General features: G+C 41.2%; 1 protein-coding gene across 1 annotated transcript in view; it reads right to left on the bottom strand.

Annotated features, from left to right (window-relative positions):
* LOC124789895 (putative inorganic phosphate cotransporter) overlaps window positions 1–25,525 on the bottom strand; it is a 159,500-nt gene that overhangs the window by 44,532 nt on the left and 89,443 nt on the right. Inside the window, exon 7 of the mRNA XM_047257415.1 lies at window positions 15,112–15,244. Within this exon, the coding sequence (XP_047113371.1) occupies window positions 15,112–15,244 (133 nt within the window). The remainder of the gene's footprint in view (window positions 1–15,111; window positions 15,245–25,525) is intronic.

Below are 25,525 nucleotides of genomic sequence, written 5' to 3'. Positions count from 1 at the left end.
TGCGATGGAGCGTTTATAGGAGCTGACGTAAAACCAGAGATTACTGTCATATCCCTGGCACTTCCAGGGGTGTTGCTCATACAGTCTGCAATACGAACTACATGTCTTCTGTACAGTCCCTGTCGTGTTCTACGGTCTTCGCAATTACGACAGACGTTTCTTGATCACGAACCTACGTGAACAAAACGACAGTACATCAGAGTAAAGAAGAAGTTAAGGAAAACGATGGTTGTATTTCGCAGGTTCCGTATAGCATGGAAAAATATAAATCATTTACGCACCAAGAGAGGAGATGTAGTATAAATTTCAGATTTCTGGATTCACTAAATTTTTTGATGTGTTCCCATGAAAAGTGTGAGTCTCAACCGAAATACAATGACCTCAAGACTGACGATCATGAGTTTAATTTAGTTAACCACACAGATATTTTTCCATACCTATGTGTGACCAATGAATCGTTTCTACTGCATGATCATTTACCACGAAATTTAAATTTTGAAATTTTGTTAACAGGCACAACAACAGCGAAACTGAGTAGTATAGAACTTGCCGTGTGTGATAAGAATTCAATTATAAGACACGAGAAGAGTATTCAGATTTACATTTGTTCGAGTAGAAACTGACGTTCTATTGTTTGCCAACGTTTTTAAAAACTTTCATAGTCTATGTCTTAAATCATATGAAATGGATCCTGCCCATTGCATTACCTCGTCTGGCTTGCCTCTGCTAAAAATTACTGGAGAGAAGATATTAAACAAGTCCAGTTTGTTGAAAGAGGTGATGAAGACGGTATTGTCCATTGTTCTTGCAGTCATGCAGTTGCTAACAATGGATTCACGGTCGTTTATGATGACAAAAATGAAGGATCTTACATCATATATCTTGATGTGAATAGCCTGTAGCTGAGTGATGATGCAATATTTCTCACTGTCCAGTTTCATTGCCTTCCTCCAGAGAGTGTAAAAATTTTGTCGCGCAATATGTACCAAATGATCTGAACACAGGTTGCATATTAGAAATATATCCTGAATACCTTGAAGGTATTGACGATTTACATTCGGATTTGTCCCAGTAGTCGCAAAAATATTTCACCACTATCAGGGACTAAGAAACCAAAGAAATTGCCCTCAACCTTCCATGATTCGTAAAACTACATCATTCATCACATAAATCTGAAATAATATTTTCAAAATAAATTGGTTTTAAAGAAAGATTCGCTGCATATTTTCTTTTGCGGATCTCCATGTGTGGAGCAGTATATTAAGTTTATCGCACAAAACTGTATGAACTCAACCAGTAAGTTTGAGAAGAACTTTTTCAAACTAATGAATGATAGTAGGCTTGGATAAACTATGTAAAATGTGCCACATATGCGTCATAAAGACTAGTAACATCGTGCAAAGTCACATTTGGAACAGCTGCCAAACCAAATTTTCAAAGGGCGATACTTTTAACTATGATTTAGTTGTCATTGAGCAGGCTTAATGTGGTCTTCGATGAACCCATATAGTGTCCCTTTTGAAATATTCAAGCCGATATATTTGAAGTAAATAATAAAAGGACTCTGAATAATATTATATGGACATAAACGACAAATTAATTATGAAAATGTATTAAATTAGCTTCAAAGAAAGACTATATCGATTGCAGTGTAATAGAAACACATTATTAATATTAGATGAGATCGTAGTCCATAACGTTCTCGAAACTAACATTATTCTCTTTGTCATTATATATAAGAGAAAAAAGATATTTAAAATCATTTCGAGTCGGATCTTTTCTTCTGCTGTATGTAAGGTACGTCTGCTATTGTAAAGTGGTAGCTTTTGTTCAGTTTGCTCTCGTACGTAGCAAATAACTCAAGTGTGTATTCTGTGCTTAGTGAAAATATATTTACAAACAGCGTTTGCATTGAGTTACTTAAAGAAACCATGCAAACAATTCTTCCTGGATTAATAATTGTAAGAACTTATTTAGCATTTTTTCAGTCTCTGCGAAGCGAGCAGCGGTGATCTTTGACTGGCAACAATTGGCCGCCATTACGCGGAGTATTAAGTTTTTTTTTTTTTTTTGTGTAACATATCACCACAGCCGGAGCAGAAAGAATCATTTCAAGTTATTCAATTAACTAAAGTGCAAAGCTTGACTAATTATATTTCGTCAAAAAAATGTCTATGTCAGTGGACTTATGGCTCGCCGAAAGCATTTGAAATAATTTGTAGGGAGCCTGGTGCTCATATGAAACATAATTTAATATTTATCTTTGGCCACCTACATATGTATCAACACTTTCTTGTATTTCACTTAATGATAATAATAATAATAATAATTAATAACCACAGAAAGGAAGGATTAATATACCCATTGCAGCTGGAATGCCATTTTTTATATTTTCAGGACAGCTCCTTTCGATTTCTAATTAGGATATATATTTCAAAAATTCCAGCCAAATTATATAGAACTGTGCTACCATATACGGATAGACATACACCAAAACGTTATGGCCACTGTCCAATGCGAGATTGGATGCCACGTGGTGGTGTTGCGAAAACGTGACACAGTAAGGAATGTACCGGGTGATCAAAAAGTCAGTATAAATTAATAAACCACGGAATAATGTAGATAGAGAGGTAAAAATTGACACACATGCTTGGAATAAGATGGGGTTTTATTAGAACAAAAAAAAAAACAAAGTTCACGAAATGTCCGACAGATGGTGCTGGACAGCAAAACGTCAGTGACTGCGCATGACAATCATGTATAAAAGGAGCTGGAATGAGAGAGAGAATCAGATGCGCCAGCAGTCGCAGCATGTTGACGTTACCTAAAACGGCGATTTTAGTGAAGCTGTATTATCAGAATGAGTAATGTGCTAGTTCAGCGTTACGATCCTATTGCCATAGGAAGGGGATTCGAACCGGTAAAGGTCCGTTGACGAATGCCGCTGTGGCGAGAATGATTTCGAAGTTCGAACCCACGGATTGTTTAGACGATAGACTCCGTAGGCTTAATGTTGCTGAGACAGTTCAGGAAGAAATGGAGATTGTAGCAGGTTCGTCTATGCACGGGGAAGTCAGCGCTCGTGCAGTCGCACGTCGCACCGGCATTCCATACACTACTGTTTGGTTGGCACTTAGGCGTACCCTGCGATGCTATCCGTACAAAATCCATCGGCATCATGAACTGTTACCTGGCGATTTAGTGAAGTGGAGGGCATTTGCGGCGTGGGCGTTTCAAAAGATGGCGGAAGATGACGATTGGTTGAGTAACGTGTTGTCGACCGACGAAGCTCATTTCACGCTCCGAGGGTCTGTCAACGCCAACCACTGTAGAATTTGGGCTACCGAAAATCCTAGAACTGTCTTGGAAACTCCATTTCACGACGAGAAAGTCACGGTATGGGTTGGCTTTACCACATCTACCGTTATCGGGACTTTTTTCTTCGAGGAAATGCGTGATTCTGGTTTTGTAACTGCTACCGTGACGGGTGAAAGGTACGCCGATATGTTACAGAATCGGATCATCCCCAGCCTGGCTGATAAACACCTGTTGGAACGTACGATGTTTATGCAGGATGGCGCTCCACCCCATATTGCTAGACGCGTGAAAGATCTCTTGCGCGCGTCGTTTGGTTATGATCGTGTGCTCAGCCGCTAATTTCGTCATGCTTGGCCTCCCAGTTCCCCAGACCTCAGTCCGTGCTATTATTGGCTTTAGGGTTACCTTAAGTCGCAAGTGTATCGTGATCGACCGACATCTCTAGGGATGCTGAAAGACAACATGCGACGCCAATGCCTCACCATAACTCCGGACTGCTTTACAGTGCTGTTCACAACATTATTCCTCGACTACAGCTATTGTTGAGGAATGATGGTGGACATATTGAGCATTTCCTGTAAAGAACATCATATTTGCTTTGTCTTACTTTGTTATGCTAATTATTGCTATTCTGATCAGATGCAGCGCCATCTGTCGGACATTTTATGAACTTTTGTATTTTTTTGTTTCTAATAAAACCCCATGTCATTCCAAGCGTGTGTGTCAATTAGTACCTCTCTATCTACATTATTCCGTGATTTATTCAGTTTTCAAATTTATACTGACTTTATGGTCACCCAGTATATAAATGATAAAATAGTGACGGGGAATAATTCTAACCACAACACGGGCCACAAATGGGGAAATCTACTGACATAAGCGACTTTGAAGACATTTTGACTGTTTCACGATAACATTATGCTGATGTTACATATTCTTTTCATAAATGCTGTGGTTATCCTGTGGAAGAAGAGGAAACTTAGTAAGAGGCGATGTCACTTTGGAAGCTAGATTGATGTTTGCATGAAAATGTTTTGTAACAGACACTCAAATGGTTCTTCTAGCGTTGTGACGAGCTCAGGTGTTTCCATTTCCGTGGCTCTCGTGGCATTCTTGATCACTGTTCACAAATTTTCACTAACGTAACAATAACTTGGAAACACGATCACAAGAACAAATCTCTAATGCAGTGGACAAGATGGTGGTCAAAATCAGTCCAGCTTCCAAAGTGACATCACCTCTTACAAAGTTTCCTCTTCTTCCACAGGATAACCACAGCATTTATGAAAAGACTATGTAACATAAGAATAATCTTATCGTGAAATAGTTTTTGTAATGCCATTTAGCCAGAACATGAGGTATTCCCTCGAAACATGTAGCAAAATAAATAAATAAATAATACAATAGTAACAAAATTTGTAACTGGTAGCGGTAATTTAAATAACCTTTACATATAAGCGACTTTGACGAAGATGATATTATTATTACCCAGAGCCTGTGAACGAGTATCTCAAAAACACCGTAGCTGGTCGATTGCTCACGTACTGCTGTAGCGAGCACCTAAGGAAAGTGGTAGATCGGCAGTGAAACTGCCTCTGGGTGATAAGTGGTCGGACGTCCAAAACCATTCATCGTACACTATTCAAAATGGGGTTCCGTAGCAGACGATCCCTACATGTGCACATGTTGGCCCTATGACATGGTCAATTACGATTGCAATGGCCACGGGGTCATCGCGATTGGACCATGGACCAAAGCAAACGTATCGCCTCGCCGGATGAATAACGGTTTCACTACATCAGGTCAACGACCGTCTCCACAAATTTCGTCATGCAAGCGAACCGCGGTTCCAAATGTGTACCGCGCCAAAGACGCAGGCCGGTGGGAGCAGTATTATGCTTTAGACATTTTGCCGAACTCACATGGGACCTGACGTAGTAATCGATGACACGCTGAAAACTGTGGACCACCTACAGCCCTTCATGTTGATACCTTCCCCTCCAGCGATATCGCCTTCCCGCAGTATAATTGTCCTTGTCTCAAAGCCAGAACCGTGATACAGTGTTTTAGGAGAATAATAGTGTACTGAAGTTGATGTCTTGGCCTCTAAATTCTCTTGGTGTGAATCCAATGGAACCCTTCTTGATTCCCTTAGTCAGGCGCCATCACTGGGTACACAAATCAGCGTTCTGCTGTTTAAGGAAATTGTATGACTTGTGCTTGGACATCTCGTGTGACGTATCTCCACAAACCTGCAAACAAACTGGCGAATCCACGACAGCACAATCAATAACGCACTGCGCTTCAAAGAGGGACCAACAAGTTACTAAGTAGATGGTCACAAACTTTTGGCTTGTCAGTGCAGATATCACATTGTTGTTGTGGTCTTCAGTCCTGAGACTGGTTTGATGCAGCTCTCCATGCTACTCTATCCTGTGCAAGCTTCTTCATCTCCCAGTACCTACTGCAACCTACATCCTTCTGAATCTGCTTAGTGTATTCATCTCTTGGTCTCCCTCTACGATTTTTACCCTCCACGCTGCCCTCCAATACTAAATTGGTGATCCCTTGATGCCTCAGAACATGTCCTACCAACCGATCCCTTCTTCTGGTCAAGTTGTGCCACAAACTTCTCTTCTCCCCAATCCAATTCAATACTTCTTCATTAGCTATGTGATCTACCCATCTAATCTTCAGCACTCTTCTGTAGCACCACATTTCGAAAGCTTCTATTCTCTTCTTGTCCAAACTATTTATCGTCCATGTTTCACTTCCATACATGGCTACACTCCATACGAATACTTTCAGAAATGACTTCCTGACACTTAAATCTATACTGGATGTTAACAAATTTCTCTTCTTCAGAAACGTTTCCTTGCCATTGCCAGCCTACATTTTATATCCTCTCTACTTCGACCATCATCAGTTATTTTGCTCCCCAAACAGCAAAACTCCTTTACTACTTTAAGTGCCTCATTTCCTAATCTAATTCCCTCAGCATCACCCGAATTAATTAGACTACATTCCATTATCCTTGTTTTGCTTTTGCTCATGTTCATCTTATATCCTCCTTTCAAGACACTGTCCATTCCATTCAACTGCTCTTCCAAGTCCTTTGCTGTCTCTGACAGAATTACAATGTCATCGGCGAACCTCAAAGTTTTTATTTCTTCTCCATGAATTTTAATACCTACTCCAAATTTTTCTTTTGTTTCCTTTACTGCTTGCTCAATATACAGATTGAACAACATCGGGGAGAGGCTACAACCCTGTCTTACTCCCTTCCCAACCACTGCTTCCCTTTTATGTCCCTCGACTCTTATAACTGCCATCTGGTTTCTGTACAAATTGTAAATAGCCTTTCGCTCCCTGTATTTTACCCCTGCCACCTTTAGAATATCACATTACAACTTCGAATTTCTACGAGGATCTCAAGAACTATGTGGTTAGTATCTCCGCCAGTACACATGGAGAAGTGTGGCATTGTCAGAGCCTCTGTCGCTGGTGTATAAACTGTCGGAGAACGTACACTGATTTCAGTTATCTACAATCAGCCCCTCACCTTTCGCTATACTCGGTTTTCCACGTGGTTTTGACGATTGCGACGCTCGAGTTTGTGTTTGTGTTTGTGCTTCATCCATACGCGGTGTTCAGACTCCCTCCTCTCCTGCAGACTGACTCGCAAGTCGATTATCATTCTCTGTTCTAGGGTTCCGCTCCTGACTTGTTGTCGAGCCACTGTCGGTTCGTATAGTTTACATTTTTACAGATTGTCACAGTCAGCGACTTTGTTGGGTATTGTAAGGATACCAAACTGGCAACTTCAGACGTTCTTACGTGTGTCAGGCTTTCCTTTTCTTTTATGTATGTTTGCAGGTGGGGATACTTAGCGGCCAAATAATTGTTAAAATTCGTGGTGAAATCTACAACTGTAATTTATTTTGCACAATTTGCTACTAATCCAAGCTTGATATTGATTATTGACCAAAATTAGTAGCGAATTGTGCAAATTAAATGACAGTTGAAGGTTTCACCATGAATTTTAACAATTTTCTTTTCTTCCTTTTTGTTGTTGCTGTGCCTCGAGGACCAGCAAAAAATAACTGCCGAAGGAGCAGATGCGTGAACTGCTGAAACAGAATGTGGAATTTCTCCATATTGAAAACGTGGTGACAGCAAAGCAGAGAAGCTTCCCTCTCCCCCCTCCCCCCCCCTTCTCCACTCCCCCAGCTCCTACAGCTGTTTGCCGGTTCTGACAAGTCTGTGGGGAAGTGGGAGACCTCAATGTGCTGGTTTCTGCTGCACTACTAGGTAAGGCGTGTCATCAGTCCAATAATAACGCTTACTTGTTACTGGCCAGCAACGCGGGATTAGACAAAATCGTATAGAATTTGAAAACCTATATTGACATTGTGAAACTAAAATTTGATAAGCTTTGTCAGTTACTCACGCAGTAGTGTGGTCCTCAAATCCATGTGGTGGTGGCACATTTACAGTGCCTTGAGCAGTCGTATGCGGCATATCTTCGACCAGCTGGGACTCTCTTCTAATAGTCCGTTTGAGCGTCAGAACGTGCTACCTCACATGGAGAAGTGATTGTCCTGTTACCATTCGCCCTGGTATCCAAACAAGAGTGTTGACCGTGTCTGGCCTTTTTTAGACAAAATTGCTAATATTATTGAATCGCTTGAACGTGTTGTAACAAGTAGCGTGTTTCGCGACAACTGGCAAAAGGAAAATTTAGTCGTCCATGGTAAGCAGCCCTCAGTGCCCCGTCGGGCTAGTCAGATCGAAATGTCATAATCCCCGATCACGACGTGCTTCTGTTGCAGTGTGTAACTCTCCTTTCCCATTTATTTCCGCTGAATGATCAAGCCGCAGTCCTACCTCTTTTGTTTTATATGCAGAGGTCATGTGAGCGTGTGACACGAAATAGGCTATCTAGCAACGGTTTGTGACAGTCATGAGCCTTGGGACGGTCGTCGGGGGCAGCAATTTCTGATGGCATGCAAGCACCGTCCCAGGGTATTCTGCCGTAGTTGGCAGTGGATGAGTGAACGATTGGGTTTCTGGTAGGTACAGGAGCGATAGTTTAGCCTAATTAACTTAGATATGTACAGGCTATTGGGCTGGCCTCCGTTGAAATGAGTACTATGTCAGGAAGTGTCTTACAGTAAACAGTGTATTCCTTTGAAGAGCCAATTTTCCATCTCTGCACGCCATAAGAGTGTGCAACTGCAACTTACATTGTTAGTGGTAAATTCACCGCTGTCATAAAATATTTTGGGCTGGTCGTCTTTGCTGTGTTTGGCTTTCTGATAGTTAACAAAGCATATTTAGTGTCCCAGGTGGTCTTCTTTCAAGATTTGAACTTCTTATTACGATCATAAGACCATCTGTTTGAGAATGTCTTCAGTTTGGTACGAAACTCCGAGGCACACGTCTCCCTTAATCTGTCAGCGGTATCCGAATTTTGACGACCCTGTCTCATTCCTTTTCTCCATGCGCTGCAACGTTAGGGCCGGGCTGCAGTGACGCCGGCAGGAACTCATCGTCGTTTCTCCTATTTCATCGAGTCAATGGGGCACTCCTTTGGTGGTGATTCAGAAACCAGAGGTCACCGTGCATTTTAAACAAACAGGCAACATGCAATGTATTCTAGATTCATTTGTTGTTGACAAAGTTGTCAGGGAATCGATATCTATCACGTATCGACGTGCATGACGTCTACCTGTAGCCGTCGTTGGCCACAGATTCTCGGAATTTTGTGGTGTGGGTTTCACCAGTTAAATCTCTTGCCTTTAAGATTCTCGTCTGCACCAGGAATTTAACGATATTTGGAGCAGCTGATTGAGGACATTCCCTGTTGCGTTAACTCCTGCGATGACATCTGGCAACGGGCTCTGTGTGAGAGGAGCATTTATGAAATCTGCTGGCGTTGTTCCAACGCCTTATGGAAAAACACAAACGGGTAGTTTCTGGAACAATTAGCAATGATGGCCTCGTTCCTGCGGATGAGCACATCAAATTCACCATCACACTGCCAGTACGCAAGAGCTTGAAGGGGTTCCAGTCATTTTCCGTAAGATGGTAAGTTTATTCGACGGGGCATACACATTTGCCATCCACTTCGCTGCAACGACGTCAGATTCCTGTGTCCTGCAGATTCTCAAACGCTTATCAGTGTCTGAGGCAATGCTCTGCCTCCTGTTTATCATCCTTTACCCGAATTCAACTTCTAACCCTGGTCACTGATGCCTCTTAGTGCAGTTCTGTACCACTGGAATGCAAATGTCATCGAACAGGCCACCATTTATGCACCGAAGATGTTTAATGAAGCGCAACGTAATTACTCGCAGGTGGGAATGGAGACACTGGCCATCATTTACGTCATAAAAAGTTCCACGTTTTTTGTATGGAACGCAGTTCTTACTCATCACTGATCAGAAGCCCTTCTTAGCTACCAGATGCGACAGCCTGTCGGTTGCAAAGATCGGCCCTTTTTCTTAGCAGTTATGATATTCATTAACCGTCTCCTGCAAGGCTTTCTAATACAGATGAACTAGCGCAGTTGTCGAATATTCCCTATCCGCTGTTCAACTGACGAAAGACTCTAGATTTTTGCTGTGGACGATACTTTGCAGCAGAGATTACAGGATTTTCCTTTGATGGTGTAGGAGGTCGTAGCTCCCATGGCCGCAGAACCACTGTCTCGGAAAATCGGTTCAGTTGTCCTGATGGGTTGGCCTGCGTGTGCACCTTTGGGAGCAGATTCGGAGTGGAATACGTCTTTTGTGAAACGGAATCGGATCAACATTGTTCAGCGGGTTCTGTGCTTGCCACAGAGGTGAAAAGTGATCGATTGGTCGTCCCTCCAGCGTTGTGTCCGCACCTACTCCAGTTACTGCATGCATCGCACTGGGGTATATCTTGCATCAAGGCTTTCGTGTGGCGTCACGTCTAGCGCCCTGCGATTGATCACGATAATGAATTTCCTGTGCAGGTTGTGCTCACAGCCACGCTGCGCCGCTGCATCAGTTTCCTTCTAGCATTTGCTTGTTGGTGACTGATGCTTACAAACTGATTGCTTCGTTCTTGACCTGTACCGGGCGTCGCCGGTTACTGGGTGCAGTCCGGTGGAGAATTTGTATGGCCGCCCGCTGCATGATTTTTGGATTCTTCCGACAGCTACTGATGGGGAACCTATCGACTCTGACTCGGCATCCCATTCTCCCCATCCATGCCAATGCCTGCAGACCAACCCTCAACCGGCTTCTACAATCTTCCCACCCCCCTTGACGGTGCTGGTAGTGAATAAAAAGTGGTTGGGTTAGTGAAAGACACCTACATCTACATCTACATACGAGGGTTATTCCAAAAGTAAGGTCCGATCGGTCGCGAAATGGAAACGACTATGAAAATCCGATAAAGCTTTGCACAGATGTGTTGGGTAGTGTCTCTAGTATAACCCCAGTTAGCATCACGTCGCTCTTCTCATTTCTGAGCTCGCAGTGAGTGCGTAAAGATGTCTAGAAAATAGTGTCTGCCGCCAAGTACGAGGGCCTGGTGAGAAATTTCGCCTGAAGCTATGCAGCCAACATTACATAACTGTCGTGCTGTTTCGTCTTCACGACAATTCTCAGCCGCATTCTGCAGGGGCAATGAAGATGCTCCTGCATCGTTTTCAAATGGAAATGTTAGATTACCCACAATACAGTCCGCAATTGTCTCCCCCTGAGTTTCATCTCTGGTCACATGAACCGCTGTCTTTGAAGACAACATTTTGACACAGACATCGAGGTGTAGGCCAGCGTGGAGAATTGGCGGAAAGCACTGGCGGCTGCCTTCTATGATGAGGCTATTGAAAAGTTGGTACAACGCTATGACAAAAGTCTAAGTCAGAACGGCGACTACGTAGAGAAGTAGCTGAAAGGTGTAGCTAATTGTTACAAGTAAAACATTTCTGATGTTCACTGTGGTTTCAATTTGGCAATCAATCGGACCTTACTTTTGGAATAACCCTCGTATATGTACATACTCCGCAAGCCACCTTACGATGCGCGGCGAAAGACGACCTGAATCCTGTACTGAATGGTGAGCCTATTGCAGAATTTTTTGGCCCTGAAAGCAGAAATGCTATTAAGACCTAGTCTGCCCACAAAATGTGCAGAGCAAAGGGCTAAAACACTCTTCTTTAAATACGTTAACTTTTGACAGATGAACAATGCATCTTGAATTCAGAAGTAAAAACCGCTGAGCAGCTTGTCATTCGTCGAAGGACATGTTATTTTGAGCAGATGCGACAGTGTTTGTCAAACTCAAAATAAACATTCTCTAATTAGTATTCTGACCATTGTTGTGTGTAGTCTAGTAATACTCGGTCTTAAAGAATTTGTTTAATACGGAAGTTTGCGTAACATTGTCACAACGGTGCACTCAGTGCACCAGATGACAAGTTATGTAAGTACTTTATTACTTCCTCGAAAGTAGCGTTATATTTTAGTTACATTATTCTTACGATACGGGTTCATTACAAGAAGTGTTTAACTAACGAAGCACTTGAGTGGCTCGTTAATGAAGATCCAGATTTTATGAAAGATGTAGGCAGTATACTGGATGACAATACTGATGAGAAAGAGGAGGTAATTACTCGTAGTGACCATGGCGCTGAAAGTGAAAAAGTGTGAGAGTCAGATAGAAATGAAGATAACAGTTGTCAATTAGGTTCTTCTGGTGATTGGTCTGTGAGAAGTAACAAAGCTTCTAAATGAACGAAAACTACTAGGTCAGCCTCAAGCAAAGCGAGAAGTAAAATTACTGTAGAAACTCTTCCAGGACCCAAGGCTACTGACAGGAATGTAACAACTTAAATTTCTGGATTCAGAAAGACAATTAGGATGTAAGTGATTGATAACATTGTAAGATACACAAAAAATACCAGGGCTATTCGGAAAATAATGCCCGACTGGTCGCGAAATGAAAGCAACAGTGAAAATACGAAGATGCTTTGCACAGGTTTTTCGAGAAGTGCCTCTAGTATACCTATCGGTCGCGTCGCTCTTTTCACTTCTGAGCACAGAGTGAGCACGTGAAGACACCAAGAACAGTATTGTCCCCTGCCAAGTACGGTTGCCTGCTGCGAGGTTCCTCCTGATTTCATGCAAACCCTCATAATGTACCCAACATGCATTTGATTCTTTATAACATTCTCTGGCACACGCTGCAGGGGCAACGAAGAAGCCCCTGCAGCGTTTTTGATGGCGTTTGATCACTCGTCATATGGCCCGGACTTGGCCCACTGTGATTTTCGTCTCTGCTCACATGAACCACTGACTGCGAAGACAATATTTTGGCACAGATATCGATCTGCAGACCAGTGTATGGAAGTGTCGAAAATCACATGCGGCTGCCTTATATGACGAGAGTATTGGAAAGTTGGTACAACGCTACGACAAATGTCTAAGCTGGAACGGCGACAATTTAGGGAAGTAACTGGAGGATATAGCAAACTGTTGCAAATAAAACACTTTTGTGTTTCATTGTGGTTTCTGTTTCGTGACGAATCGGGCTTTACTCCCTCGTAAATTCAGGTCAAACCCGAGTTTTTTGATTATCAGAGAGAAACAGATGACATGAATAGAAATAAGATCCTGGCTCTCGTTTGCTTATCTTTTTGGAATGAAGAATTCTAATCAAGTGACTGTAATGGAGCTGTGGAATACCGATGGATCAGGAATCGATACTAGAAGAGCTGCGATGAGCTGCAAGCGATTCCTTTTCTCACTACATTGTATTCGTTTCGGAGATAAAAGAAAGACATCTGGTAAGTTGGTCGCAGTACGTTCAATTTTCGATGAATTTTTGATCAGTCGGAAAATTTTGTACAATCTCGGTGAGTTGGTAACCACTGACGAGAAACATCTAGCTCTTCTGGATCGTGGATTTGTACATTCCCCCCAAACCTGCCAAATGTGGCATTAGGATATTTACACTCTGTGATGTGAAAATATTTTATACATTCAACCTCCCCTATTCAACAGACCTGCTAAATATGGCATTAGGATATTTCCGCTTTGTGATGTGAAAACATTTTTTTTATATTCAGCCTTGAAGTCTATTGTAGAAAGCAGCTAGAGGGACCTTGTGCAGTCTCAAATTCAGCATTACAGTTCATAGACTAGTGGGTCGTATAAAATAATGCAATAGGAATATAACAATGGACAACTGGTACTCAAGCTACCCTTTGACTATGTTACAGTTAGAGAAAAGTCTTATGTTTATTGGGACACTCAGAACGAAAAAACGGAAATTATCCTTGGAAGTCCTGCCTAAGAAGGAGCGAGCACCAGATTCTTCTCTCTTTAGGCATAAGAATGCTATGATATTGGTTTCCACGTGCCGAAGAAGAACAAGACGATTCTGATGCTGCCAACTATCATTATTCCGGTAACATCGATGAAGAATCGCGGAATTCAGATATTGTGTTATCTTACAGTGCTATGAAGGGGTCGTTGATACTGTCGACCAATGGTGCGACACATATTATGTGGCTCGTATAACAAGAAGACGGCCTTTCGCAATCTTCTTCGCTCCAGTGGACATTGCGGGCATCATTTCACAGATCCTTTTTTTTCTTACTACAATGTATAAACTCATAGGGCCGCAGGAAGGATTTTTCTTTAGAACCTGGCTTTTGATCTCATGACACCAAAACTAAGAGTCATAATTCCGAGCCTTTATAAGGATATTTCGCTGTTTCCTTCAGAGGATACATGCAACACCTGAACAACGTGAAGAGCCTTCGTCTAAGAAAAAATGACGCCACGATATTTGGGGAGGGACCAAGAATATTAACACTACGATAAAATGTGATTCACGTAAGAGTTTTGTTTGACAGAAGGTTATGATTATTAGTTACATGTGTGAAAAGTGACGAGTTAGAAGTGCAGACTACGATGACTAATAATCTGAATCTTCAAATCTCACAGATTACTGAGTAGAGAATACAGCCACTCTGCTAGCTGTTAAAACATGGTTTCCGTAGGCATCAAATGTGAGTATGTTTATATTCAACCCTGATGTAGAAACAATTTCTTTTTGCCTTTTTGTACTGCATCATTTACGCACGTAGATTTTTACCTGAAATTATTACTAAAAATGCCAATTATAGGCTTATTAATTAATGAAATATTCTTTTGCATTGAAAATGATAACGACGTATTCATATTTCTGCATGTAAGTAAGGCTCTGACCTGCTTGTAGGAAATCCAATGAGAAAATGTCGAAGTGTGCCACAATGCCTATTTCTCCAACTACACTGTACCAGTTTGTCATCCAATATTCAGTATTTTTAGATCATTGCTGAGCTTTAACAGTACCCTTCAGTGGGTGCAATCTCATTCCACTTCTTTGTCTATCTGCTCTACTTCTTTTCCCCATTGAGTACGCTTAAAACATACTTGCAGGACGGCACAGTTTATTAAATGTTTTACTGTTTAATTTAAAACTAACATTACTTTCTACAAAAGCAGTTGTGTCGTGTCTCCACAAATGATGCTTCAATAAATTGTGGGGCGCTCTGCAGTATTTGCTGATATTGATTAATGAAACAGAGAAAGATTTGGAAAAAAGGGAAAGCTTCGAGGCAGTTGTGAAGCAATGTTTTGCATACTATTACTGCTGAAGAAACGTGAAACTACCATTTAGCATTTGAATTGTGGGGAAGCCTCAACTGTATATTTTTTAATCCACGTAGTGTCTATTAATTGCGTGTGGCGAGCAGCTGGTACTCACTAATGCCGTTGAAGATCTTGTAGCCGGAGAGAGGCGTAACGAGGCCTTTCTTGATGATCACGTCCAGAATGATGCTGGATAACACACTCGCCGTTCCACCGACCACGTAAGGTAGTGCCGACAGTGCTGCGTTCTGCAACAGTGGTGCAGAACATTTGTTAAACAGTATGTCTGAGATTTATAGCCGAAACGGAGAAAACTCCTGATCTTAATGGAAGTCACGAAACATTCGTAATCCATGACCACCATCTCACAATCATATCTAGATTTGCGTTTTAAAAAATTTTGCTACTGACTAATATGAATGACAATTCGGAAACAAGTAGAATTCATATATTTCTTTGTTTAGATTCCCTGTGATGGAAGTAAAATTATAGAAGATTGTCAATTATTGTTCTATTCGTACCCTTCCAGAAATGACAAAGCCTGTTAATTAGGAGATTAATGGTGTTAATTAGGAGATTAATGGTGAAGTGAAGGTTCACATGGAGGGAAACAATGATCTCTTTTCTGCCAATAATAGCAATATGTGAGCGATTACATCCATATTTCTATATTACACATTTAGTATTAATTTAAGAAATATGGGGTTATAAGAGTGAATTTTCACTCTGCAGTGGATGTATGTTGATTTGAAATTTCCTGGAAATTAAAGGTGTGTGGCGGACTGGGACTTGAAACTGGCATCTTTGCCTTTCGTAGATAAGTGATGTGCCAACTGAGCAAGCCCGGCGAGATTAGCGACCTACGCTCTAAGCTGTACTTCATCCAGCACCTCTTTCCCTACCTTCTCAGTTCTCCCGCATACCTTGCCATACTGTCATTCCCCGGTTCGAGTCACAGTTTGACACACAGTTTTCATCTGCCAGAAAGTTTCAACATGAAGTTAGTTATCGTCGTTAACTCAAACAAAAATGAGGCTTTCGGGCAAGAATTGGAAACAGAATGATTGCACACTTTATGATAATTACTACTTTTTGTCCTGGCTTTATCCATGACTTGTATGAAATCGTTAATTGATGAATGATTCGTCTCACGGTAATCAATAGTGGAAACCTCGATTTTACTGTAAAAACTCTCTAAAACAAAAAGAGAGAATTTTTCAAATATATTGCTTTTGTTTGTTACTATTTCATTACTAATGATGTGCTTGCTGTCGTAGATTACTTCTTGTTAAATCTATTTTATTGCATAGAAATGTAATCCAGAATTCAGCTATACACCCGAAAGGACACCCTTACTCAAGCCCAGAAGATCTGAGATATATTAAATTACTTATTTTTACGTGCTGTAAGTACTTCATTCGAGTTGTAGTATGGGCTTCTGTCGTATTTATGAGTCTCGACATTTTATGAACCAAACAGACATTTACTCAAGAGGAAGCAAAGACCTGATTGGTTTTTGAGATTCTCAGTTGTGTAATCACTTTTATATTCCACCACTTTTATTATAGAACACCAAATTGTCGTTTCAAAAACTGATTAACTCAACGTATTAAAAACAGAAACATTCATATGTCTTACGCAGTGTATGACATTCATCTCAGATTTAATGTACTAGAAGCGTACGTTCCATTTCAGTAAAGATGAAAATAACGTGTCTTGTCAACATCTTGCTGAAAGGGGACATGGTGTAAGGATACCATGGTCGACATTCTTACCGACAAACCATCTAGGAGGAGGTGCTAGCTGGCGTGCCTTAGCTTCTAGAACTTTCTGCAGCCTCCCGCCTTTACTGGTGGACAGATCATAGTCGTGTCGTGACAAGAATACGAGTTAGTGACGAGCACGTGAGCCAGTAGTGGGGCAGACTTGGTCGAATGAACAGTTGTGAGCCAGAAATGTGAGAAGTTTAATTTTTAAGTGTTTGGTAGTGCACTGAGAACAATATTTTGTTGGCATATTGAATCATCTGTCGCTTTTTTAGGAGTGAAAGAACTTTAACATTGGTCAGTGTTATGAAAGGAGTGAGTATGGTACAATTAGGGTGTTTTACGTTGTTTAAAGATGAATAAATCAAGTTAGAGGACCGACATCTTTCATTTCAGAAGAACCTGACCAGCTCATACTGTTGATTTTGTAGCAAATAATTACAGATACGCCAAGCACAGTTGAGCTACAGTTTGTTTTTCTGTATGATCGTGGCTGAAGTAAGTCTCTCACCCCGTAGTGCAAGAGTCCACCCTCAGCGTCATAGTCAAATCTCTTAAATTTAAGGGACGAGAGCTTACAATATAGCGGAACGAATATGAAGGACGATGACACAAACAAAACTTCGAACGACACCGCGAGAAAGTCACAGAAATGAAAGAAGAATAAGTATAAATGGAAACGCAAATATAAAAAAGTGGTATGAGTACGTGTGAAACTCGCAAGGAGGAAGAGAAAGAAGAGAAATCCACGGCGCGATATGCTAAGCAGGAGTCGAGTGAAGAAAAAAGATGACACCGTAGAATTAGCTGTAAACAGCCGGTGCAACAAATAAAATATAGTGATCTGATTTAATTTGCTGTTGTTTTTCGTGCATAAGACGCAGTCGTCATGCATGAGATGTGAAATACTAAATGTCAGTTTAAGTGGTAAAGCAAACCCAGCTCAAAGTCAGTTTTTTAAAAAGACAGTAGCTGTGGTAGCCGGTTTCGCTCAGGGAGTTAATATTAGACCGTATAGTAGTTAGAATAAAAAATTAAACTTTAAAGTATAACAAGTAAAACAATTATTGAAAACATATTCTAACTGTTTACTATACTTGTTAAGGCATAAGAGGTAAAAAATATTAAAAACATTTTCTGTCTATTTGCAATACCTGTTAATATACAATATTTTTCATTTTGTTAGCCATGGTATTTGACTAAAATTTTTTCGAATTTCCTACTCGAGAGGAAGCTACGTATAGCTGACTGAGAGAGAAGCAGGAGTCTGATGTTGATGCCGCAATAATTTTAACTTTGTCCTTGCTCTTTGTTAGTTATAAAACTGTAGATTGATTTGGTTAGAAATTGCCGTCTTTTAAATTGGTATGGCAGCTCAGCAGAAATCAATGGTATTCTGGGAATAAATAGTGTGTGTCCTTTATACTTTCCAGTCATAATTTGGGTTTCGATTATGTTATTCGAAAGCTGTTTGACGATCATCCTTGTTCCAAAACATAGGTTTGGTGAGTCGAGTTTTCTGCATAGTATGATCGGAGATCCACTTTTAAGTCGAAAGTAGTCTAATTGCACTCCAGATACTTGCAAAGAGTTTAGAAATTCTGTAGGGAAGTACACACTTTCTTCAATGTTTACCATCGTGTTAATCGATTTGTAAATTCTCTCTTTACCGTGAATTTTCTTTTGAATATCAAAGTTGATATCGCCCATAATATTATTTTCATTTGCCAGAACTGCCTTTTCAGATAGCCAGTCCAAGTTGGTATAGTGATCAATGTTTGGATAAATTTGATCGATGTGCTCGCTTTCAGCAATGGCTATGTTGCAGAAATCACTGTTGAGTTTAATGAGGCCGGTCGTCGGGTCAGTAGGATATGTGCCTTCGCCTATTTGTAAAAGCTGTAGAGCAAAATGTGTTGTTGTTTCATCTATAGATAGTTTAACTATCATATGTTCTGTTAGTCGCAGTATTTGTACGTGTCCAAGAGATGTGATTCTTTAAGCATCCATTTATCTCGTTGCTGGTGTTGACTTTGGGATAACTGGAAGTGTTTGTCGAAAATCTCCTGAGAACACGAGTAGAGTCCCTCCCATCACCTCAGAGATTCCTCTCAATTTTTTTACGTTCTGTCCCTGGCTTCGAGTGAGTTTTTATTCGCCATTGTGAATTCGTCCCAGGAGATAATTTTAGCTTGCTTTAGAAGTTCACCCCGCAGAGATGCTCTTGAGATTTTAGATACCGAAACTTTTTATCGACTATATTCAACGGTAGTTGTAGGACGGAATGGGCAGTTCACCCGCTTTCCATAAGTGTGGCTGCAATGGCGGATGCTGCCAGTGCAAGTGAGATGTGTTGTTTAGCACGTGTTTCCACCAGCGACAGATTTATTAGGAACTTCTTCCCGGTGCCGCCTGGTGCGTCCAAGTAACTAATTCTGCCAGTATTTTGTCGATCTGCTCTATGATAACGTTGTAAATTTCCTTTTGATTGTCATTGAGGAGTGGTTTGTTTTGAGCAATGTACTGAAATAGTTCGTTGATGTTGTAGCACACTGATAGCATCTTCCCATGGTGCTTGCATCCCAAGTTGTACTAAGCTATGATTGTTTACTGCTAAACCTTTACCTACTAGACGAATGAGTGTCTAATTGAAGATGTTGTCGTTGAATACGATGGTCAGTTCAAGATAAGCTTGTCGGATCTGGTACAGTATGTCATCACTCATACTCTCTTTGAAGGAGTCTCACTGCTGTTTTGGATTTGATGGGTTACATGTTGTTGGAATTATGGCGAACAAGACTCTCATTTGTTCAGTTGAGGCTGTGAGGCTTCTTATAGTGTTAGTTCTCAGTGGTTGCCGTTTTCCAGTAGTTCTTAGTGTTGCCATGCTTCTCTGTACGTCTGGCATAGGTAACCGTCAACAGTCTTGAGACCTGTGAAACTTCTTGGTTCCTATACTTCGTGTAGCAACATCCGAAGACAGAAAAATTTGACGTTGTTCGGGTGTACGGCGTATAGTTGGCCTAACACACCAGTTTTCATGATTCCTGGATAATCTTCAACCGGAATTCCTTGTTTTCGTTGTTGAAAGACATTCTTTGTTATGTTACTCCTATAACAGATATGGACGTCGACGTATAGTAATGTTTTCGTGAATGGATCCGTTTGACACATTTGGTAGAAAGCTTTTACTGTTGCATTCTGTGGTGGTTCACATGTATTTTTTTCTGGTGGTGTCTTTTGTGAAGTAAACTCTCTGTTCATTCTACAAATAAAATGCTAGATGTTGCACAGCTGATTCACGTTTGCGTACTGGAAAACGGAAAATCTGCCACGCTGCTTCGTTACTATTTATGTATCTTTCCAATTGGTACATGAGGGCCCCGTCGTTTCTGTTTTGTTGTTCGCTTAATTTGGCTGTTTGAAATACTGCCATGTCACTGCTTTTATTCATGTACTTACAGACGTATTTGAAGGATTTCACTGAATTTCAGTATTCTACGTTTGTGAGTGCTTGGAACATTTTGGAAAGTAGTGTGTTATATAGTACTAACCACTGATTATCTGTTTCCAATTCGTCGCTGTCTCGTATTCGTATCTTGGCTGTGAAACTTTTAGGCGATCGTCTACTGTATTTGGGATAGCCATCAACTCCGGTTTGCGTGTCGTCCAAGTTGGGTTTTGGGTATTCTTTTGTAAGCATAAAACCCCTTTGAAGTGATCTTAATTTTGTTTCTACGCCTATTTCAGATTGGATTTGTTCCACATTAAAATGATAACCGTCCTCTGCATGTAGAAATATTAATGGTATTGGAGGGCCTCATATGAAATGTGTGCATCAGCAATGCATTGTAGTCCAGTTATGTCACGGCTTGTGTTTTAGTTGTCCACAATTACGATGGCGATGGCGATGCATTAAATCGACGTTTGTGTTCTCTATGTGCTCTCTAGACGGCTCGAATTATAACTTCATAGTCGCCAGAAATCATTCTGTCTAGTGCTGCTTCGAATACACGATCCGGTTGATCTTATTTGTGTAAGATCTTCTGTACATATTTTACTACTTCTGGTCTCAGTCCACTTTTATTTGTGCATCGTTTATCATTTTCTGATTCTTTATTTTCGATTAAATATACTTGCAGAAATTTTTAGTCTTCTTTGGGTAGTGTAGTAATGTTCCCTTGTTCTGATAGATTTGTCCTTGGAAGAAAAAGCAATCGATTACATCTCTGTTAGTGTTGGTCGAAGTGACAACGAAAGAAATCATTTGGAAGCAGCGTTGCACACCTTCACATTTTGAAGAAAGTGTTTTTGTTCTGGGGTTTCCCCGGTCATGTCATGGAAAAATTCCTGCGGAGGTTCTTGCAATGGTGGTAATCGAATTTTTCCAGTCATGCAATGTTGGTGTTTCTCTACTGAACTTTTTAAGGTTACTACGTGTTTGTGTTTGTTATATTTTTTCGTCTTGTCATAGTGGAATGCTTTATTTGTTAGGTTGTACTGCTTGCTTGTCCTCGTCCGCGCTTGTCGTAGAGTGATATTTTCATGGGTGGCTTGAGTTCGCAGTCTTTTATTATAAGATTGTGCCGCAATCTTGATTCTTCAGTCCGTTCACCCCGTCGACCTTCACATTTTGAAGAAAGTGTTTTTGTTCTGGGGTTTCCCCGGTCATGTCATGGAAAAATTCCTGCGGAGGTTCTTCCAGTGGTGGTAATCGAATTTTTCCAGTCATGCAATGTTGGTGTTTCTCTACTGAACTTTTTAAGGTTACTACGTGTTTGTGTTTGTTATATTTTTTCGTCTTGTCGTAGTGGAATGCTTTATTTGTTAGGTTGTACTGCTTGCTTGTCCTCGTCCGCGCTTGTCGTAGAGTGATATTTTCATGGGTGGCTTGAGTTCGCAGTCTTTTATTATAAGATTGTGCCGCAATCTTGATTCTTCAGTCCGTTCACCCCGTCGTTTTTCGGTTTCTCTGCGTCTCACGGGGCCCATTGTCGTTGGTTGGGGACTTAAAGGCGTTTCGAGATCTTCGTCTGTTTCGATTTTTCGCTGTTCATTTTGTTTTGCTTCAGAACTGGCATGATCACCTCCTCTTTTACGTTTGGGCATTGTCTAAAATATAACTCAGTTGAACTTTTTACTAACAAATACACTAAGTACACTTTACTCATTTTTCACACTTTATTTTCGAATTACATTCAGTCGCAGTATCACTTTGACTACTCCTTCTTCACTGTTTACTTTTATTCACACACTTCGTCGGTTCCTCCCATCGTCACTGACAAAAAACTTGCGTCGGGTCTTGCTTTATATACCACTATCACTGGATAGCCTCACCACTGGCGAATTCCAGAACATACCAGAAAGGCTTCGAATGTTGCACAACATTCTAGCGTGTTCTGCAATGTTTCACATGGATGTAGGATGTCCCAGGGTGTTCCCGAACATGCTGGATTCTTCCCGAATGTTCCAGACTATTACCGGAAATTCCAGAACATCCCGGAACATTCTGGAACATTCTGAAACGTTGCGGAATGCTCTCGAATACTCTCAAGTGTTCTGGAATGTTCTTGAATACTCTCGATTGTTTTGTAATGCTCTAGAAATCTGTAGAGTGCGAAACTTACCAACCATCGTATCTTCAAAAGCACGCCCTTCAAGTAAAATCTCGACCTTCTCCATGGATGAAGAACAAAAGACTACCACACTTATAACTCCGATCATCGTACCGGGGCTCGTTTCTGAGTTTTAGCGGCACGCACGTTGCACACTTACTTTTATAATACACAGTATATTTAGTATGTTTTTGTGACTTAAACAGTGGTAAGAAGCATGGCTCATGCGAGACTGAGCTTGCCTTTTCTCACAGAATATTCATAGATTTCCAAAAAGCGTTTCATACGGTGCCCCTCTGTAGACTGTTAACGAATGTACGTGCCTATGGAATAAATTCCCCGATATGTGAATGGATCGAAGACTTTCTAACTAATAAACCCAAAACGTTATAGTCAATGGTGAGTGTTCATCTGAGACAAGGACATAGTCAGGAGTGCTCCAGGTAAGTGCGATAGGACCGCGGTTTTATATATATATATATATATATATATATATATATATATATATATATATATATATATATATATATATATATATATATATATATATATATATATGATTTGGCGGACAGAGTGGGCAGCAATCTGTGGTCGTTTTCTGTTGATAGTGTGGTGTACGGTAAGGTGTCGAAGTTGAGTGACTGAATGGCAGATAGCTCTAAATGTGGAAGAATGTAAGTTAATGCGTGTGAGCAGGAAGAATAAACCTGCTATGTTCGCTTACAGTACTACTTGAGTCAAGTCTTTTAAGTATCTGGGCTTAACGTTGCAAAGCGATATGAAATGGAAGGAGTATAAAAACTATGGGAGTGAAGACTTTCGTTTGTTGGAAGAATCCTAGGAAAGATTGGTGCACCTGTAAAGAAGACCGCAGACAGGACGTTGGATCGCCCCATTGTACAGTACTGCTGGAGTCTCTGGGGTCAGTACCGGATCGGATTTAAGGAAGACATCGAAGCAGTTCAGGGGCCGATTTGTTACCGCTAGGTTCGAACAACACGTAAGCGTTACGAAGATGTTTCGGGAACTCAAATGGAAATCCCTGGAGGGGAGACAACGTTCTTTCCGAGAAAAACTATGGAGAAAGTTTAGGGAATCTGCATTTAAAGCTGACTGGCGAACGGTTCTACTGCCGCCAACATACACCGCGCGTAAGGACCACGAAGATAAGATTCGAGAGTTTAAGATTCATACGGAGGCATATTTACGACTGGACAGGAAAAGAAATGACTAGCAGTGGTACAAAGTACCCTCCCAATGCACCGTTCGATGGCTTGCGGAATATCTACGTAGATGTAGACATGAAATGGGATAGGCATGTAAGGGTTGTAGTAGTGAAGGCAAATGGTCGACTTTGGTTTATTGGGAGAATTTTAGGAAAAACTGGTTCTTCGGTAAAGGAGACCGCATATAGAACACCGTTATGGACCGTTCTTAAGTACTGCTAGAGTGTTACGTATCTTCACCAAGTACAAGTAGAGGAAGACATCGAAACAATCCAGAGGAGGGCAGCTAGGTTTGTTATAGGTAGGTTTGATCAACACACAGGTATTACGGAGATGCTTTCGGTACTAAAATGAAAATTTTTGAAGGGAAGGTAATGTTCTTTCTTTTGAGGAACAGTATTGAGAAAATTTAGAGACATGGCATTTGAAGCTGACTGCAGAATGATTCTGCCACCGCCAACGTACACTTTCCTTAAGGATTATGAAAATGTGATAAGAAAAGTTAGGGCTCGTACGAGGCACATAGTAGATTTCCCCTCGATCTACTTGCGGATGGTAGCGCAAAAGAAATGATTGTTATTGGTAGGAGGTGCGCACCACCACGCACCGTATGGCGGATTTAAAGTATGTATATAAAGTAGAAGTTTTGTTGCTTAACGGTATTGGACTTAGCTGGAAACATACTGTACAGTGACTGGACTGTGCAGAAGTGCCAGTGAAGTTGAGAACTTGGTTCAAACTGTGCTGATAGGGCTATTAAAAGTAGGCTACGAAAGTGTTGTTCACGCAAGTACCAAGATTAAGCGATAGCTGGCGTTTGGTTCAAATGGTTTAAATGGCTTTGAGCACTATGCTATTTAACTTCTGAGGTCATCAGTCGCCTAGAACTTAGAACTACTTAAACCTAACTAACCTAAGGACATCACACACATCCATGCCCGTAGCTGTCGCGCGGCTCCAGACTGTAGCGCCTAGAACCGAGGCGTTTGTTGATATTTCGAAAGTTTCATATAGACATCACATGAGATGCGTGGACTACGTTCCTGCCACGCATGCGCAGAAGGCTCTGTCGAAGATGTCTCTGCCGGGAACAGTGATGCACAGTATGCCCAGGAGCTGGCGCCATAGTGGTTTCAGAGAGCCTAAGTGGAGGGACGAGATGAATCAGATGCACGCAAGAGATGCACAGGGAGTGTACCAGTAGACGCTTGGCATACCAAAAGAAATACATTCCTGTGGAGGACAACGCCCTCTTAGTCATTTCGACAATACGGAAGCTTACCGATTGCCACAAGAGAGGCAGGCCGCACCCCTCCAATCTACAAGTGGGGCCGTGGTCGCACACGAAAATGCCAGCAAGCCACAAAAGGGCGTCGCTCACTGAGTGACCCGCCGTACGACACAGTCGCCGCACTGCGCCTGGCCCCTACCGGTTTCGGTGTTTAATGTTGTCTTTTGACGCAGATGGAGTGTTTGTAAATATTATGGGATTTTGAGCTGTTATTTTTTCTGCATTTTGCAAAACCATTACGTGTGGGAATGTGAGTATTTCCTTGTCAGAGAGCTACCTAGCAGCAGACGCGAGCTGGCGAGCCTTAGCTTCTAGAACTTTCTACATTCTCCAACCTTTTCCGTTGGACAGGGCATTATGTGAGTTAGCAGCGAGCTCGCGGGACAATATTAGTGTGGACGTGGTCGAGTGAACATGTAGTGAAAGAACTGTGAGTCAGGAATATAAACTGTTCTGTTGCGTATTGTGGGAAATATATCGCTGGAATAGCAATTTTGAATCGTCTGTGGTTTTTTAGAGAGTGAGTAAACTTTAAAATTTTGCAGTATTGTCGAATGAATGCATATGATACAGTCAGAGGTCTTTTCCATTGTTTGAGGATGAATAAATAGAGTTATAGGAGGTCTCCTTT

The sequence above is a fragment of the Schistocerca piceifrons genome, chromosome 3 (assembly GCF_021461385.2).
Source record: "Schistocerca piceifrons isolate TAMUIC-IGC-003096 chromosome 3, iqSchPice1.1, whole genome shotgun sequence".
In the NCBI taxonomy this organism is placed as follows: Eukaryota; Metazoa; Arthropoda; class Insecta; order Orthoptera; family Acrididae; genus Schistocerca; species Schistocerca piceifrons.
Note: the sequence above shows the minus strand (reverse complement) of the source record. Positions and strands in the feature narration are given on the sequence as shown.